This window comes from Metopolophium dirhodum, chromosome 1 (genome assembly GCF_019925205.1).
Source record: "Metopolophium dirhodum isolate CAU chromosome 1, ASM1992520v1, whole genome shotgun sequence".
NCBI classification, from domain to species: Eukaryota; Metazoa; Arthropoda; class Insecta; order Hemiptera; family Aphididae; genus Metopolophium; species Metopolophium dirhodum.
The window spans coordinates 121,127,416-121,146,853 of record NC_083560.1 but is presented as its reverse complement, the minus strand read 5'-3'; the positions used below and the strand labels follow the sequence as shown (position 1 = coordinate 121,146,853).

At 27.8% G+C, this 19,438-nt stretch overlaps 1 protein-coding gene across 2 annotated transcripts in view; it reads right to left on the bottom strand.

The window, feature by feature from the left end:
- The window catches only part of LOC132937398 (uncharacterized), a 172,736-nt gene that overhangs the window by 49,025 nt on the left and 104,273 nt on the right, over window positions 1-19,438 (bottom strand). For both annotated transcript variants that reach the window (XM_061004217.1, XM_061004216.1), the window contains exons 4-6: window positions 18,618-18,862; window positions 16,619-16,765; window positions 8,085-8,420 (exon numbers count right to left, since the gene is read on the bottom strand). In XM_061004217.1, coding sequence (XP_060860200.1) covers window positions 8,085-8,420; window positions 16,619-16,765; window positions 18,618-18,862 — 728 coding nt within the window. The remainder of the gene's footprint in view (window positions 1-8,084; window positions 8,421-16,618; window positions 16,766-18,617; window positions 18,863-19,438) is intronic.

The following is a 19,438-nucleotide window of genomic DNA, read 5'->3' as shown; positions in this document are numbered from 1 at the left end:
TGTCCTTATAACAAATTTCCTGTCTAACTTTTAGAACATATAATAATGTACCTACTAGTTTAAAATGATAAATCAATAGTTGTAGGTAATTGTAATATTTTGATTTAAATAATTAAATACATGAGTAATGGATTTTTAATTTATATTTTGTTTTTATTATTTGTCACTTGACATTGACTATTATAAACACCAGAATGTCCAGAACTCAAAAATTTAAATTTATTATATTATCTATATTCTATATACCTACTGGCTACTTTTATGTTTTAACAAAACTATTGAAACTCGTATATCTCCACATAGTTCATGTTACAACTACACGCAGTACACGCTTTTAAATTTCTAACTGTATACAGTGTATCGTATTACACCTTAAAATAGGGGCTAGATTTATGGTTTTTTTTTTGTATTAATTTAGTTAGATAAACATAATATTTAAACAATTTTTAATAACTTTTAGTAAAAATTATTATGACCTATAAGGTGTTATTAAATTCCCAACTATTACGATTAATAAAACTATTAGCTTACTAAATGTTTTACAAACAATGTAAATTACACGAAGGGAAATAATAATATGAAACATTTTTCAGAACTTAAATGGAGAATATTATTAATTATTATGAATTTTTATCTTTTACGTCGAGATAAAGAAATGTTCTGCCATATGTTTAAATTTTGAATCTTATACGCCACTTATATAAACTTTGCATGTTGGTATACAGTATGGGTAAATTCCGAATAATGTCTTTCTAGGTTCAAACACTTAAAACCACCCTGATATTTTTGTTTTAATATATCATAGACACATCAATGTATATTGAAAAGTGTAATTTTTAAACGTATCCCAAAACTAAGAATTAAGAACTGATTCAAAAATTATGTGGGTCGTGGCATATAGAAAATAATACAAAATAATCAACATAATTAATCTGCATGCACTTTATTGGTCGGTAGTTTTGGATTCAGGGAAAAATACTGCACACGTGTGGATTAAAATAACAATACAGTGTAATTAATTAGTTTTCACCGTTTAGTAAAAATAGGTACATAGGACATGGGTACCTGTTGAAGTTTACATCCGAGAAATAATACAAATTTAAAACTATAAAATTTAGGTAGAATAAACATTATTTAAAAAGTATTTCATGTTTTAACTGGAAAAATGGAAATGTATGGTATATGTTTATTTATACAAATTTGTTTACGAATTTTTTTACAATTTGTGCAATAAATTGTTATATCCGAAAAATTCGTATTTATATTAAAAAAAAGACATTCGGGTTGGTGAAAATTTGAGGTGCACCGTAAATATGAAAGTTTTGCATGCCTACATGGATTCGATATTTTGTTCCTTAATATTAAATGCATAATTTAGTATTTTTGTATTCATCTCATTGACTATTCAATATATCAATACAATATATTATAATATAATATTTTATGTATTATGTACTATGAAAAAACTAAATATGCATGGTTCTATTAACTTGAAATTCAAATGTATTTATTCCGGCACTTCATAATTTCCAATACGTAATAATTCACATATTTTAGATTCTGAAAAGCACAGTCGTATTTATGATAGAGGGGATGACGAGGTTGATCCCTCATTGACCTTTTTTTTGTTTTTATATTATTTTAGGTACCGTTTATTTATAATCATAAAATACCAGTGTTTTATTATAACTGTGGACAAAATATAACAAATCGACATTGAAACAAATAAACTTTCACTAAGAAAATAAAAGTTTGTTGTTTGGAATAAAAAAAAACCCATTGGTTATGTGTGCTTGACAATATAATGCTATCATTTTCAAATAACTAAAGGTCAATATTATATTATTTTAATATGTAATAAAAATTATCAGTCATTGAAATGCACACTCTACTATAATGCTCCTTGTTTATATGATTTATTGGTGAGTATACATTGGCATATAATCAATAATTATTAATGTTATATATTGCCTAATCAAATTGAATGTGCTAAAATATTCAAATTTACATTACTAAAACGGTAAACACATTTGAATAATACGTAATAAATACTCGGTTCAAATGTCCAATATGAAACTTATTAAATCTATGAAATCAAGTATAGTAATAGAATATTCAATGAACTTAACGAGAAATAGATATTTATTTGAATAAAATCATAAATAATAAATACTATGACAATATACATCCATAATAGGAGTGTATAATATACACTGTATATTTATAAAAAAAATATATATTTTAGCGTAGGTAGGCACCAAAGGTGGTCAGGTAGGTACGATGAATATATTTAAGGTGAGTACATATTATTCTATTTCTATACATAATATATTATTAACCAAAAAACTGTAAACAACTACCACATTTAAAAAAAATGTATGTGTGACTAAAAATGATCAAATCATTGGAACGTGTTTTAATACACACATCAAATAGTTAATAAAGCTTTTCATAATCTAGGATTCATTACACGTACTTGTACAAATTTTAATAATTTAAATGGCTTAAAAAATATATATATTTTGCATTTTTGAGATGCCAATTAGAATATGCATCCTTTATTTGGTATCTATTCAAATAACACAGGTGTAACTCAGAATTTTGAAGCTGTTCAGAATCATTTTCTTCGTTTTTTAACATTAAAAAAAAAGTTTAACGTCCATGACATTTAGATTATAATGGAGTGTTATCATATTTCAATATAAAATCGTTAAGTATAAGGAGAAGTAGGTAACCTTCATTATTCATTTTTGTTGAAACTATTAAATAACTCTATAGATTGGCCCTTATTTGATGGAACGATTCGATTTTCGAATTAATACTTAATCTACCAGAAATCAAGAAAGTTTCTTAATTAATAATACTTCTAAAACATACTTAAAATCATCACCTGCGAATATATTGATGGCTATAGTAAATACTATGGATATTAGTTAATAGTTAATTATGGCTGTAAAATTATATAGATACCATATATATATTTTATTATATTAATTGAGTACGAATTTTAATATTATTCGTATATGCTATAATTTTTATTGTATCTGTTATTTACTACACAATTTATATGTATAATGTATTGTAAGCGGATTTTTTCGTCAACAAAGAAATAATAAGTAATAATATTCAACTATACGTAAATTATTGTCCACCATCAAAAAAATATATGAATAGAAAATGTTTAAAATTAAAATAGTATAATGGTAGGACTCGAAAAAGCCTTCACTCAGGTTGTTGTAGTAGGTTCTAACTTGTATTAATTTTTCAAGTATTATAGACATTAGACATTTTTCATACTTAATAAACAAGTGAAGTAAGAGTAAATAGATAGTAGAAGCAATAATAAGTTAAGTTATACATATATTATAATTGAACTTAATCGTTAACTGTTGAGTATAGTCAAAGATAATATATAAGAACCTAAGTTATTCGTGTATTATTTGATATTATGACATAACGGCATAACCGGTCATTTACATGAAAAACAATTGTTTTAGTTAAACTAATTTGAATCGGTGAATGAATTAAGAACAATTTTTTAATTATTCAGAATTAAGTTATGGTATTCTGCAAAAATTCAATTCTGAAAGCTCAAAATATATTAATTATAATTTATAAATGAATGCTAATGACACTGTTAAGTAGGACAAACTCTTCAAAACACTTTCGATAGTATACGATATATAATAATATACCACCTATACGTGGCTATATTAATCTTTATTTATCTTGACAATTACTCTTTATTAGGATTCATTTTTTACAGTTTAGAAATATATTTAGGATATACACTAAAACGTCTAAAACTATGTGTAAATATTTTCTTTAATGGTAGGTACTTAATGAAAGTTTATTGTTTGTACTTTAGCCGGGTGCAATGACATTTACAATTTTAAAGTGATCAACTATTGAAAAAAAAAGATTTATTATTATTTTACTAAATGTATTTTATTGATAAATAAATAATATTTTGAGTTCATAAACATCAATGAAAAAAAACTAAATTTATGTATGGAGTTTTAAAAATACAACTACAGCATAATCGAGTCTTCAAAATGTTTTCATATTAAATAGTTCTAAAAGTCATAATTTATGATACAATAATCTTCAATCAGTAATTGCTGTACAGTGTACACTGTACAGGAAAAACGTCTCAGATGACAATAGACTCAGAATAATATTATAACCCATAATACACGTTAAATAGAAGTTTTATTTGATTTATTCAATATATATTTTTGTTTTTTCTTTGTGACAAAAGATATTCAAATTTACTTGTACAATTCCAAATTATATTGTTGTAAAAGTATAACAGAGAATGTCAACATATTTGTTTTTATAAAATCCAAAAGTTTTTTGCTAAGTTATAACAGAGAGGCTTTTTCTTGATATACTGTACGGTTCTGTAAATTAGCATTTTTTAATCACCAAACAATTGTTTTGCAGACTTATTCAAATTAATTTGTTCTTTAATCATATGATAACTTAATGTTGAATTCTCTTTTGCTTAACGAATTTTAAAACTTTCTTCTTCATTAGTTGTAGAATATTTTTGGCCACATTTTATAACTGTTAACTAAATTAACTAATCCACTTTTCTCTTAACTACATTCTACCCATCTAAGTATGATGGTTATCAATTGCCATCTGGTATAATTTAATATTTAGTATTATAATTTGGCAAGAATACCGATTACCTGCGGCGTGGAGTGAGATGATAATGTATTGTTCACAAATGTACGTTTCAATTAAAATTAATCATAATAATACAACATGTGCATGTATATGTAGATAGTCTGATAATTTAATGATTGTCAACCTATTAAATTATGTTGGGGAAAGCTGATGAGTAATTCCGTAAAACAGGCAAAACCATATTATAATGATAAGGTATTCCTATAACATTGAGTGAAGATAAAAGAAAATATTATTGATGACTTTTTTTATTCTTTGACCATAATATTATGTCATTAATTGTTATCCATAACCATTAACCTTGTACGTAATACATTTCCGCCCAAATACTTACTATCACAAAATGCATTCGATCACTAATTGTTTTTGATATTTTGATGTTAAATATAAATACATTCGTAAATTTATGCGATATGAATTCAAACTGTACTAACTGTTCAAATTTACTATAACGAATGTGCCTATAATAATTTAACTACCTATATAATTGTTTGATTGTTAATACATTTCTTTAAATTGCCGTTAATCCGAAGCCACCTTTATACTGTGTGATAACACTGTTTGGGCCTAATCTTATTTTATTGTATAGGTACATCATATTTTTACAACATATCTTACATTATTTAATAAATTATAGCATTAGTTTCAAATTTATTTATATTATTTTATTTTTTTATTTTTATGCAATTAAAAATAACTAGAAAAATTCCTTTTACAAAAATTACATATAAAAAAATACAAAATAATACAAAAAAAAAAATCATATGCTTATTGTTTTATTCTTATTACGTTTCATTCTAAGTAAATGTTAAACAATCACTTTATAAACAATATGTATAATTTGATGGAATAATTACAAACTTTTTTATTTTATTGTAACATGCCTTGCAAGTTTGATATTTTGGAACTTAAAAAAACTAAATAGTTTTGTTCAACTTAGGTAGGTACTGTGAAATTTTTTAAGCACATAATTATGTAGCATATAGTATTTTAAATACAACGATGCAATTAAATTTAAATATAATACAATTTTTAAGGTGTTATTGCACCTATTTAGAAGTTATTGGTACGGTTCTGCCTCCCCTTTATATTTTTTTACGTGTCTTTGGTTAAACGTCCTCTTATCTCCAGGTTTGTTTTTGTCCCGAAACAAATTTATATATATTTTAATATAAATGTTTTTAAAATAATATATAATATATATACATTATACAGGGTGATTCACTAAGCATGCTCACCACCATTTTCCTTTTAATAATGAATTTATTCAAATTCTGATTTTTGAAATTTTTAAATATACTCATAAGTTATAGACCATATTTTCAAATTCATAAATTTTTGTACTACTTAAGGAATGTCTTGTGGCTATACAATGTATACTATTCTGTTTTTAAAATGAGAACCCTTCTTTTTTACTATAGATTATTTAGTAGATAATTTTTTGAAAATGTTGATGACCCTAATTCAAAATTCGAATGAGTAGTCTCTTAGTTATTAAAATGTTTGTATTAAGGATAATAGTCTTTAAAAATGGTTTTACATAAATATAAAAAATAAGTAAAACTGGATCTAGTATTTGTTATACTTTTTACAAATTATTAATATTAATGACTACGATTTTCAAATCACCATAGCCTCCATATCTTATGAACCCATTACCATGGACTTTTTACCCTTAGAACACGAAGTTGAAAAACTCAAAAAATACCAGTACGAATTATGGTTCTGATACGTCAAAAATTTCAGAAAAATTGTCCACTGTATAATTTACAGTTGAAAAAGAATGTTTTCATTTTAAAAACACAAGTTAGAAGTTTGTATCTCCACAGGACACTCCTTATTAGTAATACAAAAAATCTCAAGAATTTGAAAACAATATGGTCTTAAAGTATATTTAAAAATTCCAATAATCAGATTTTGAATTACAGCGTTATTGAAGAAAAAAGGGGAGAGCATGCTTGGTGAATCACTCTGTATATTTAATGTGATCATGTCACGCATATAACGGTATTTATGTTGAAGTATGGGTATCTGCGAAGAATGTCTTTGATTTCGATAATGTCCCGGCCCGAGTTACGCGTAGTTATTCACAAAAACTTGGACGCCTGCATATATCATATATGGGTCGGTTATATCTGCATAAGGATTGTTCTATCAATCAGTCACTCCTCCAATGGAGAAGCCGATGTTCGTCAACCAATCCACTAATCCACAAAATGAGGACTCTGTGAATGTCGACCGACCAAGCTCTCCAAATATAGAGGAACCGAAGAACCAGAGGTGTAAATCGTATTTACATTTATGGCTTGTGGAAAAATAAAAACTGTGGGCACTAATTGTATTATATAGAACGATTAGAATAGTAAAACCGTAAATGCATTAAATTACAAGAAGAAAAAATTTTTAAATAGTTTTATTATAATATATTCAATACGATGGAGCACCCTTATACTTGTGGGCCTCTGGCCTTTTTCACTTCGTGCCACCCTACTACCCAATTGTTACAAATATTGTTGACCCAGAGCGAAAAAAGTGTAAATACGGCCCTGGTTACGCAACTGGATGAACCATATTTCACTGCTAACTTTCGGTAGGTAACAATTAACTTTTTTGTATATTATGGAAGTGAAAGTATAGTATCGATTAAAAGTGCAAAAATTACAAGTTCCGTGGTAGTGCAGATCACTATCCCCAAAACCATTAACAGTCAAGAAACTTTATAGTTATGATTCCTGTTTTAATTGTCAAATGTTAATAATTATGTATTCTTATAATGTGTAACAGCTATACAAGTACCAAAGTCTTTGTCTTCGTTATTTTTCTTTTGTTTTGAAAATGTCAAATGTTCAGAATCATATTGTCTGATATTGTTATTGTGTTTATTCATCGCGTACTAATCGCATTAATACATGTAAAGTGAACACTTTCGTCGAAAAAATATAGTAATTATACAGTAGGTATAAAAATATATTCAAGTCGAAAAATAAAGCTCGAAATCATAATTTAAATTACGATTTAACGATACAAGGTGAATGATTTGTTTGCGTCTATAGGAATTTATTACAATAACAAATAAAGACCGAGAAAGTAGGTAATTATATATATTCAAAACTTGTTTTCAAAGGGTTATCTGCGCAACGGCTAAGTATAATAATAATATATAATATCTGTGCGTCGGTGCAGCGTACTATACTCAATACTGCCTATACACTTTTAGCAAACAGTTTCCAAAACTATAATATGCGATAACATGGGTTAGGTATACCTAAACGGCGGCCACACACATCCAATCGCATTCGATCTAAAGCAGTTTACTAAATGCACAAGTCATAACCGGCCGGGGAAATGCAATGTAAATATAACGATATGATGGTTATTGGTTTACTTACGGTTCAAACGGATAAACGTGTGCTCGGTGGTAGCTGGCGGTGGCAAATTTCCATTTACAGCAATTGCCGAAGGACGGGACACGGAATATAGAATGCTGTTGCTGGCCTGACACGTCAAACGTGCCGTGCCCAACGTCTGTTGCCGCTGGCTCATTATCGGATGCCACCTGGTTAGGTTAGTCAACGCCAAACGGTTAACGGTCACACCGGCGGTGGTCGAACCGTTGTTCGGCTTTTTGCGGTACCCGCGACTGTGGTTATCGTCAATTACCAGTTGATACGGAGAGTGCAATACTGCATTTTCGTGGTACCACGTCAGTCGAGGTCGCGGCCACCCTGCAAAATAAATTAGTGTAATTTGTTAAGACAATTATTGTTGTTGTTTTCTATGCATTAAATATTCGCGAAAAATTATTTTTAATTAACTAAAATTACACTTGGCTACAATAATCATCATTTTCAGTTGTAAAAAAAAAAAAAACTAAAAATATGTAATTCACGTGCATTGTACTCTGAAATAATATAATAGGTAGTTTTAAACCATAAATATCATTAAACGGGTGTACATTACTACACTGTATATATTTTCAAATGTTATAAAAGTTCATTCTAGCTACGTTTAAAAATCTGAATTATATCAAAATATCCTGAATAGGTACCTATAATTATTTAAAATATTAAAAACGAATGTTTTTCAGCTTTCCCACATGTTGTATTTATGCGCTCAATAACAAAAGTTCTATTAAATTTAAAAACTTAAATATTATCTTATTGTGCTATAAAAGAATAGACAAACTTTCAAAAAAGTAAATGATTGTATTTAGGTAGTTTATATTATATAAAATCTATATATTAAGAATTATCGTGGTCGACACTTTGCCCATAACATACTTCTATTTTAAAATACAAACTATTTTATACATTATACTTACATAGGTACCTAAATAATAACAAGACTAACTTATTGTAATAAATTTCAATAAGGTGGAACTTAGCGGGTTTATTATTATGGTCTTCTACAAAAAAAAAAAATGCTTAGGTCTTGAATGAATACAATTGTATTGATTATTTCATTCAAATAGACTACGAACATATTTCTTATTTTCGAAACCACTACAATACAGGGAAATTGTTTAGGAAATAATAATTGTTTTTAAGTGTTTAAAATTTAATTAATTAAATGATATAAAGATTTATAATTGATACAATTTATATTAGATTCACATTTTTTAAATTTAATAACATATGACTTAGTTCAGTAGTTAACCTTAAAAACTAATTTAGGGCTTTTAGTTTATATGCATTTATTTTTAAACGTCTAAAAAAATAATAAAAGTTTTTTCTGAACATAGGTATACTATATAAATATAATATAGTATAATAGTATATATTATAATAAACAATTTTTGATCTTAATAGAATATGGCATGATACAATATTTTTAACTTACCAATATCTTAAACGTTTGAGCTCGAATTTATGAAGTCGTGTCACAAATGGTTATTGTGTTATAATATTATTATGTATTTATGTACCTGTATTGTGCACATATAAATTATACAATTTTTCATTTATTATAACAATAATAAAAATAAACTAAGTAATGTTCTGGTGGATATAAAGCGCCAAACTAATCAGATAATTCGGATATCTTAAAAAAAAGTTCGCACAATTTAACGGTAGGTACAAATTATTAATCAGTAAACAATTTATTTTATAAGTAGTAATTTGAAAATGTATTATTATTCAAAATAAACAATTTTGGTATATAACTATAAAACAAAGTAGGGAAATAATGTTTTTTTAGTAAATCATTTAAATATGATATTGTACAAAATAAAATAACAAATAACAAATAATATTAGTATATTTTAATTAACAGAAACATCAAGTAGTTTTTGAGATAAATAATAAATTGACGACTAGGTAAATATACCTAGTTCGTATATTTCATTTCTGTGACTTTGAAATAAAGTCTCGAAAAGTTACACAAATAGTTTATTACATATTATGTAAACGTTAACTCAATTTGAACTAAATGTAGTTACAATATTATTAACGTTATGATACTTTAATCTTGTCCCGTCATTTTACGCAACATATTTATTATTTCACTGCTAACATAATGCGTGGTTATACACGTACATTATAAGTTATAACACATATCAGTAAAATTGCAGCTGTAAAAGCTACTGCTGACGTGCGAAAATTATTTTTATCAAAAACACAGAAAATGAAATAATAATAGGTAAAAGCAATCACTCAAAATAAAATTAATTATCGTGTACGTACTCTGTTTTTATGAATTGTAAATCTAAATAATTTATCAATAATACAACACATCATTATTTGAATTAACGACGGAATTTAATGTTTTTAACTATTTTAAGTTACAATGATATTGTCGTTTATGACTTATGTAACAAAAAAAGTTATTTTTAACGGTGTAACATTATTTTTTGCATTAATGACCAACCAAATTCAACATTGTTTGAACACTAACATAATATGGGATAAATATGGGCATACGTGTAAATTACGCCATTCATACTGATAAAATCCCAAACTAAGAGTTATCTACAGTGTTATCTTTGGTCAATACATGGACCTCACTATAGAACCACGGACCTTTTACAATCATGAAAAGGCGTCGTGTAAACTTCGCAAGTAGTTCAATACCTGATCAGCTGCTATTCCGATAATACGAAACTTGTTGAATATTAATTAAGAATAAATTTCCAATATAATTATCAACCATAGCCATTAGCCACTAGTAGTTCTCATAGGTGAGGTGGGGCCCCGAGGAATGTTGGCGCATCACGTACCCACATTATATAGATACTAACAGGTATCTGGTAAATAGGTAGTGATATTACTACGAGACCTGAGCGCAACAAAAAAAAAAAAGGTAGGGATAACATTCGGAAGGTTAATACCATAAAAATATACAATAATCTAGATAGAATATATTATTAGGCATCGTTAGAAAACTGAGAAAAAATTACTGTGATGGTTTTCACAAAAATGTCAAGTCTTTTGACGGATTAAGCTATCAATAGCAACCGCGATGATCCAACAATATTAAATCAAACTAAGTATACGATTATAATATAGAAACATATTACTATGTCATAATATATAGCATAAATTATTGGATTAGGCAATGAATGATTGAAAACCATCTGATTAAAATTCTCAATATCATCCATATTATATTATGTATATTACTTAACTGCTTTTAGGATTACGACGTACGTACAACAACCACTTATCAATGAATACATTATTATATGTAGGTTATTTTAAACACGTACAAGAAACAGATGAAATTAGTAGATTTTCTTGGACGTGTTTTTAGTTGTTTCATAATTTATAGTCAACAGTAAGGCTGAAAATTAAATGCACAATAAAACCTTAAAAAAAGAAATTTAATACCCTAAAAAATGCATTAAGAATATGACAACCAAGATAGCTAAAAGTGCTATTAAGTACTACAGATTTACATTCTTAATTTTATTATTAATTAACGACGTATAAAGCATAATATTATATACATTTACAGTCGATGTAAATAAATAAATAGTTTGTAGAAATTAGTGTCAACGATTTTAATCAACGAAAATTAATAAAAAATATACACTAAGATACACTAATAAATAGGAAAATTGTCAAAACATTTTAGGAAAAATTTCAAAACTGTATCAAAACTTTCTATTGAGAAATCTACGGTTTACAATAAGCTCAAAAAAAAAATACATTTTTATATACAAACACATAGCCCTAGTTATCCAGGCTTCAATCCGGTCATCTTCTAAAGAGAGTTTTCTAGGAAACTAATTATATGATTAAATATGTAAAAATCAAATGCACATTAGTGGAGGCCACGTGTGTCCGAATAAGTTCTATTTATAAATAAAAAAAAAAATATCACGAATGCATATTTTATTTTACTAAACGTGATGATTTTTCATTGAACGCCGCCGGCACTGCGTACCCGATAGCTGATTTCCGACAATTTTCCGTAATCATAAATAATTAAACAAGCAAATGTACATTTCTAAATAAAAATTAAATATAAATCTATTTACATAATACATTTAAAACGGTGCATATATAGAATCAATAAAAAAAACAGACGATTTTATAAACCTTGGACACGTGAACACCACAACGGACGGGACCGTAAAATGTAGCTATCCCAATACTATGTACAGTGAATTATTGTTGTTATATTGACAATAATGTAGAATAATATTATATTATACAGTTGGCCGGTACAACCGCAGCCGACACACGAGTGTAATGTGTGTACATATGGACACGATGTGTATAATTGTGGCGGGCAAAACGTGTACGTTGACGCTATTAATGTAAATTAGTACTGTCACATCCGTGAAGGCGAAACGTAAAGAACTTCGTATTGTAAATTCGAGATTGTCGGATCGCGTTATCGTGCAGCATCGGCATTTGGCGGTAACGTTACTTATCTACTCCATAATATGTCACGGACATTCACAGCAGTCGTCACGGTGCGCTTTGAAGTTATAATATTATAATATCGAGTTTAATAGGGTCTGCTGCAGTGTCGGTATGACCACGAAGCCCCGGCCAAATGAATCAATCAAAATTAGTGCAATTTTTTTTTTTAAATAAAATGCAAATTACTTTCTAGAATTCGCAAATCATTTACAAAACATCAAATTTTAATTTTACGTTTGGATGTCCAACTTTTCATAAATCCACCACTTTCTCTGACCAATGCCTAACCAACGGTCAACGCTTAACAAATCAATATTGCACTAACTGATAAATTATAGTTTTGAGGCATTTTTACAGGCCCCAACCTACCATTTACGGAGGCAGTTAAAAATCAAATTTTCGAAATTTTGCAAAATGTACATGCGTAATTATTGCGTATTTGTTCACGTGACCTGGAATTCACTTATTACTGTGACACTAGCGAAAACTATATTTATTTATTCAGGCATTTAAAGACTATAATAATATTATAGAATGTGGGGGGGAGCTAATCGTAATTAGTCGAGAAATTAACTGAAATAACGATTTTGATTTGCAAATTTCAAAAAGCGATTTGGAACTATTTGCGATTGATTTTCTACATGTTGATGTTCGTTTAGAATAGATCTGGCAAAGGTGTTAAACTTCATGGGTAAACTTAAAAGAAGAACTAATTTTTTTCGGGCCACGACATATTCTCTCGCTGGACAGTGGACAGAGTAGGCATAATAGGTAGGACGGATTTTAATTTAAAAGACCGAATTTTAGATTTTTGTTTCGTTCACAACATTACTATCTTCTTAACCGACGTAATTTTAGTTTCTGAACGGAGCGAGGAAGCTAGTGGTTTTACAATGGTGTTTATTTGTTTATTTTTTTTTATCTTGTATACAACATTTTTACCAGAAGGAGTGCTTCGATTTCAACATAATATTATATTACCTTATCTTTTAGCAAATTGGATCAAGATGGTACTTTAAAGAGGTCATTTTTCGATTTTCTCAATAGTTAAATTAATGGCACGGGAAAAACCACCGTCCAAATTACCACCAAATTACGAAAAACTGAATTTTAATTTCTAACGCTAGAAATGTCACCGCTATTTCACCGTAGAAACGAATAAAAAATTGTGACGAATTAGTTTTTTTTACAATATAAAATACCCAGATTGACAAATCATCGCCGCTCAGAATCGTTTTTTGTATACAATGATATTATATCATTAAATTTAATACAATCCATTATAGTATACAGTGACCCACTTGTAACCTACTGTACAGCAGATTGACATCCACTAACCCGATTTTTTTTTAATAATATTTGTTTTTTTACAGAAATATCAATGAACCCTAATGGTATTGTAGTAGGTATTTTTATATTTTACTTTTTTATTATTATAAAAAACAACGTAAACAGTTCTGGGAATATTAAAAACCAATTAAATTATAATATAGTGAACTTTTGTTTTTGAATCATAATCTGTTTTAAAAATTAAAATTATCAAACTTGCAAAGTTTTGCAGTTTTGTCTAAATTTATCAATATTCTTTTGCAGACATAAAATACCCTGAAGCGTATTTTTTTTTAACTAACTCGGTATTTCAATAAATGCGGAATTTGAAATTCTCAGTAAAACATTGATGTAAGCAATTTAATAACGAACTGCATATTTTATACAACAATTTCTCAACAAGCATTATTTTTATAGCATATTTAATTATAGTTGTTTTACATCTTAATACATTAAAATAGATAGAGTTTTTCAATGAATCATCTATATCGGTATTATTATAAGTATATTTTAGGTCGTTGGTGGTTATTATAATTATTAATTATTTCAAAGGACCAATATTAGAAGTTGCCGCAAAACATTTCATTTTTATATGTGATATTTTAAACCGAGCCGGTCGTGCAAGTATTCATAGTTGTGTGTGCGTAACCACATAAATATAAATATATTTACTTTTGTTCCGAAAGATTTAATAAAAATATAATTTTGAACATGTCATCATGAATAATGAATATAGGTACGACAAGTTAAATAACTTTTTATTTACCGAAACATATTTAGCTTACTAACTCTACGTAGGTATAATGTCTATAACATGAATATTAGGAAATACAATTATTTAAATTTATAAACATAATATTATGTATTTAGTACTTAAAATACGAATGTAAGTAAGGGAGGCAGTTCATATATTACAATTGTACTATACCAAGGTTGAAGCCATATTTAAAAGACAATATTTTAATTGAATTCGTACATTTTGTGGTGTTATAGAATTATATAGTTAGTTTTAAAAATTGTACACAATTATTTCCTTCCAATTTTATTTATCCATAAAATATTAACTCACTATATTGTAATTTATGTTTTAAACAATTAATATTATTTTTAATCTTGCATCAATATGTACCTATAAAGTCTATACATGGGATGAGTATTTTTTTTAATCTTCGCATACAATATGTATTTATTTATTATATTTTTATCAAAACTAATATTTTATTAATAATAATTAATTAAAATATTATAATAATTTACTGCTTTAACTAGGTATCGTAATGATTGATTATATTGTATGATAGTCACGACTTATGTATAATATATTATATAATTTGGGTCCAGCCTTGAACCAGTCACGTTACCCCATTTATATATTTATATATATTGTATACACATGTATTTATATTCAACAACCGCAAAATTAACCCCTGCGATGTCACCACCATAGTCAACACTCGACATAGCCTCAGTAGCAGTCATAATATAAATCTTAATTTATTCATCTGATTCTTAATTTCGTTTTGAATTTGTAATTACTTTAAACGGGGATACAACAAATACTGGAACGAATACACCCCACAATGTCAATATGAATTCCAATCTACCGTGTAACAAAAGTACAAAACCGTAATAAATTATCTAGTGACCGCGTTGCTGTACGAATACGAACACATAGATGTATATAAAACGCGGTTAACCTTTGATTGGTGTATTATTTAGCAAAGGCCGAGAAAATGCTCGTGACGACGTCTCTCCGGGATCAACATCACTAAAATGACCGGTCTCGCGGCCAGCCGAATAGGACTCGAATGGGCGAGAATAGTATCTACTGTCAGAAAGTTTTATTCGTGTGATGTTAGTTGTACATAATAGACATTCGCTCCTCAAAGCAGCGATCTGACGAGGCACCTGTGGATGAACGAGCCACTGCTTATCGTGGACTTGACGAAAAATGTCACGATACTGTCAGTCCGGCGAGCGATGATGACAAAAATGATAATATGTACCTATATACCGGTACTTTTGTGTATGCCTAACATTATAACTATATTATGTTCGTTCGATACTCGAAAGTAATTATTGTTGCATTCAAAATATTGTCAAATTAATAGAGTTTGGAGGCTAAAAATAAAAATAATATGTAATAAAAATCAAACTATCCAGATGATACTTCAATATGATTCCAAAATTTGTTCACATTAATATATTTTTTTTCTAGTTTAAATATTTATTACCGCTTGTATATAATATCAACTGTCATATAGAATTTCCAAAACCTCTTAGTGCCTCGTACGTATTATAATATACCTACGGTATATGGTTGGTAAATTAATATATATTTTCTTTGTAATTTAATATTGTGATTTATAATCCACGAACTTTTGTTCACTGGGGCCTCGAAAAAATAAATAAATAATTGACAATTTTTTAAACATTAAGGGCCGTATTCATAGTCGACGCTCAAGAATAAGTATTGCTTAAGCTATACTTATGACTCAAATGAGATTCATAAACGAGATTTTGGTTCAAAAAAAGAAAAGTATTCCTTGTTTTTAAGGTTGGTCCGAGACCTACTTAAGCATTGCTTTTAGTTTATCATAATTTTTTTATATTTTTAACTATCAAAATTAGCTTAAGCAATACTTATTCTTAAGCATCGAATACGAATACGGCCCTTAGTTGTATATATATATATATATAGCTTTCGACAAAATAAGACTATTTACCTCCAACCACACGGCACACCAATGTAACAGTTTGACTGCCTTCATCGACAACAATCACATTTCCGGAATTTTGTTGGTAATTTTCTGGACGATCTCCTCCAATAGAGTTTCCATATTCGAAATAAATGGTTGGTCGTTCGGGAGCGACTGTAATACATAATAAATAATTAAATATGTAAAATATGTTCTTAATAATATTTGTTTTTAAGGTAACCAATACAAAAATGTTATTTTATAAACTATTTCAATAAGTACAAATTTATTTAGTAAATTTAAAAAGCTCTATGGGTTTTACGGTTCTTAATAAAAAATACTCATTATTAAAATACTTAAATAAAGTTCTCACTGTACCTACTTGGAATTTAAAACAAAAAAAATTTAAATAATTTAATTAAACTTGCATTTTTAGTTGAAATGAGATACTTGACAGACATTTTCGTAGGAAAAAAAGAGCGTCCATCTGCGTACCAATGAAACGAGATTCGTATAGACGTATAACTGTTATTTTTTATTTGTTTTATAAATAGGTCTTGTGATGTTATTTACAATGATGAGTGATTAATTTCAGAAATTCAGATATAATCTTCCTTATGCTTAAAAACCATTAGTAATAGTACCTATAGGTATGAAAGTACCTAACACAATCATTCAACGGAAACTCATTGGGCTAAATTAATAACAAATGAGCCTTTCCTACTCACATGTAAATATGTAATCAACCAAAGTCTGTCAATACCTGTTTGATTTTGATTAATTATAATTTATTAGTGAACCCCCAGGTACCTACCTAGTATAGTAATATACATTATGTTAAGTACAAACTTAATATTATTATCTATAGGTATTGTATGAAGCACTAACTTTCATATTTTGTTTAAACTATGATTTATGAATGATTTGTATTTAAAAATGCAGTAATTAGCGCGTTTAATGACTTGTAAGCTTGTAAAGTATCTGGCCGGGACTTCGACCCCCCTCCCTAAACCCAAGTATGCCAATGACAGATGTTCCCTTAAAACTTTAGCAACAAACGATACAACATGAAGAGCGTTGAGCCCTTAAAAGTAATTATTTCCATCAGACATAAGTTTACATAAAACAGATTATTACTTTCTCATATCCATACTAATTTTTAAATTAGAGTGTACTACAATCAATTATGTATATAACAATTTACTTGACAGAAAATATTTACAACTATGTAATTTTACATCATATTTTAGATACGAAACTATGTAAGTATCGGTTTCACAGTGATGATTTTTTTTTGTTTGCAAACAGTTTATCGAAAAGAAGTCTCTTCCAAAAGTTTTGTTCTATAATGACTCTATCGATTGAAAATCGGCCACAGATTGTACTTAAAAAGGAATTTTGGAGCTTCTTTAGTAGTTGTCAAGAGAAAATTATTATACGACTTCCAAGAAACTGAAAAAATATATAAATATAATATAACTTGCAACAATACCTTATATATAGGTACCAGTTTTGCCTTTTGGTTATTTTCTAACAATTTCACTGATAATTAACCTTGAGATAATCGTTTATTAATTTTAGAACCAAATATAGAAATAATTTAATAATGATCCTAATTTAAAAATGTATTTAATTTCATAAAGAAAGAAATTACTCTTATAAAATTACATAATCTTTTTTTAATACTTGTAAGGCTGTAAATATTAAGTTTAGATTGAAATAAAAATTTAATCCAAACTATAAGCGTTATCTATGCTGTGTGGGCACAAGCCAGTCATATTAATATTATTTTCTTGTGTGTCTACATTTCTTGTTATATTTTTTCATATTAGCTTAGAGTAAACGAGTTTTAAAAATTACATTTAAACCGTACTTTTATTTCTCTTCACATGCGTGCAAAAGCTTATATTATTAGATTATTCTTTGTTTTATTTCAGAAAATTCGAGAACAGTCGCAGCTGGATCATAATACTAATTAAAGTAAATAAAAATAGTATGTTTCTTTGATTTATCTCTTTAAAATTACCTATGACTGTGAGGTTAACTAGTCTGTTCCTGGTGGGAGCTTGCAGGAAGTCAATTCTGCATCTATATATTCCAGTATCGGTGGCCATAGCTCTATCCACTGTCAGATGATCTACTGTATCTAGGTCACCCTGTAGTTGTTCACTGTTGACTGTGTGAAAGTATGCACGGTCACCAAATCCCATTGGTGAAGACCACCATCTTGGTGGATTCGGAACTTTTGCAGATGTCTGTCTTGTATCATACCTGCATGGAAAAACAAAAATAATAAACATTGTAACCAAATAACTATAAAATTAATACACGAGTTTAAAAACACGGCGTCCTGTAAAAACAATATTATAATAAACCAATTCAACCGTTTTTTTCTATCTCAAATAAATTAATAAATATTTTAGTCAGTTATTATTATATCATATTACTATATAATAAATATGATTAAAGAATAATGGTACGATAGTTGATAAGTAAGACATAAATACTTAAATAAAAAATTCGGTTTTTTTTGATAGTAAATAGTCATTTAACCTATACTTCCAAGCTTATACAACCAAGTTATAGGCTGTAGACGGTAATTCGTTACTTATACAGTTATAATAATAGTTATAATGCAACTTCAAATTACGAAATACTAACGATATCATACTTAAATTAATAGGTATATTAGAAGAATAATTTAGTCAATCGATCGTGCATTTTACACAATTTATAAGTTCATTTGCATAATAAAACGTTTGATTTAGGTATTTACGCCTATTAAGAGGACGCCACACCTGCACGAATGAGTTATCCTTAAAAACGTATATTATAAGTTTATAACAT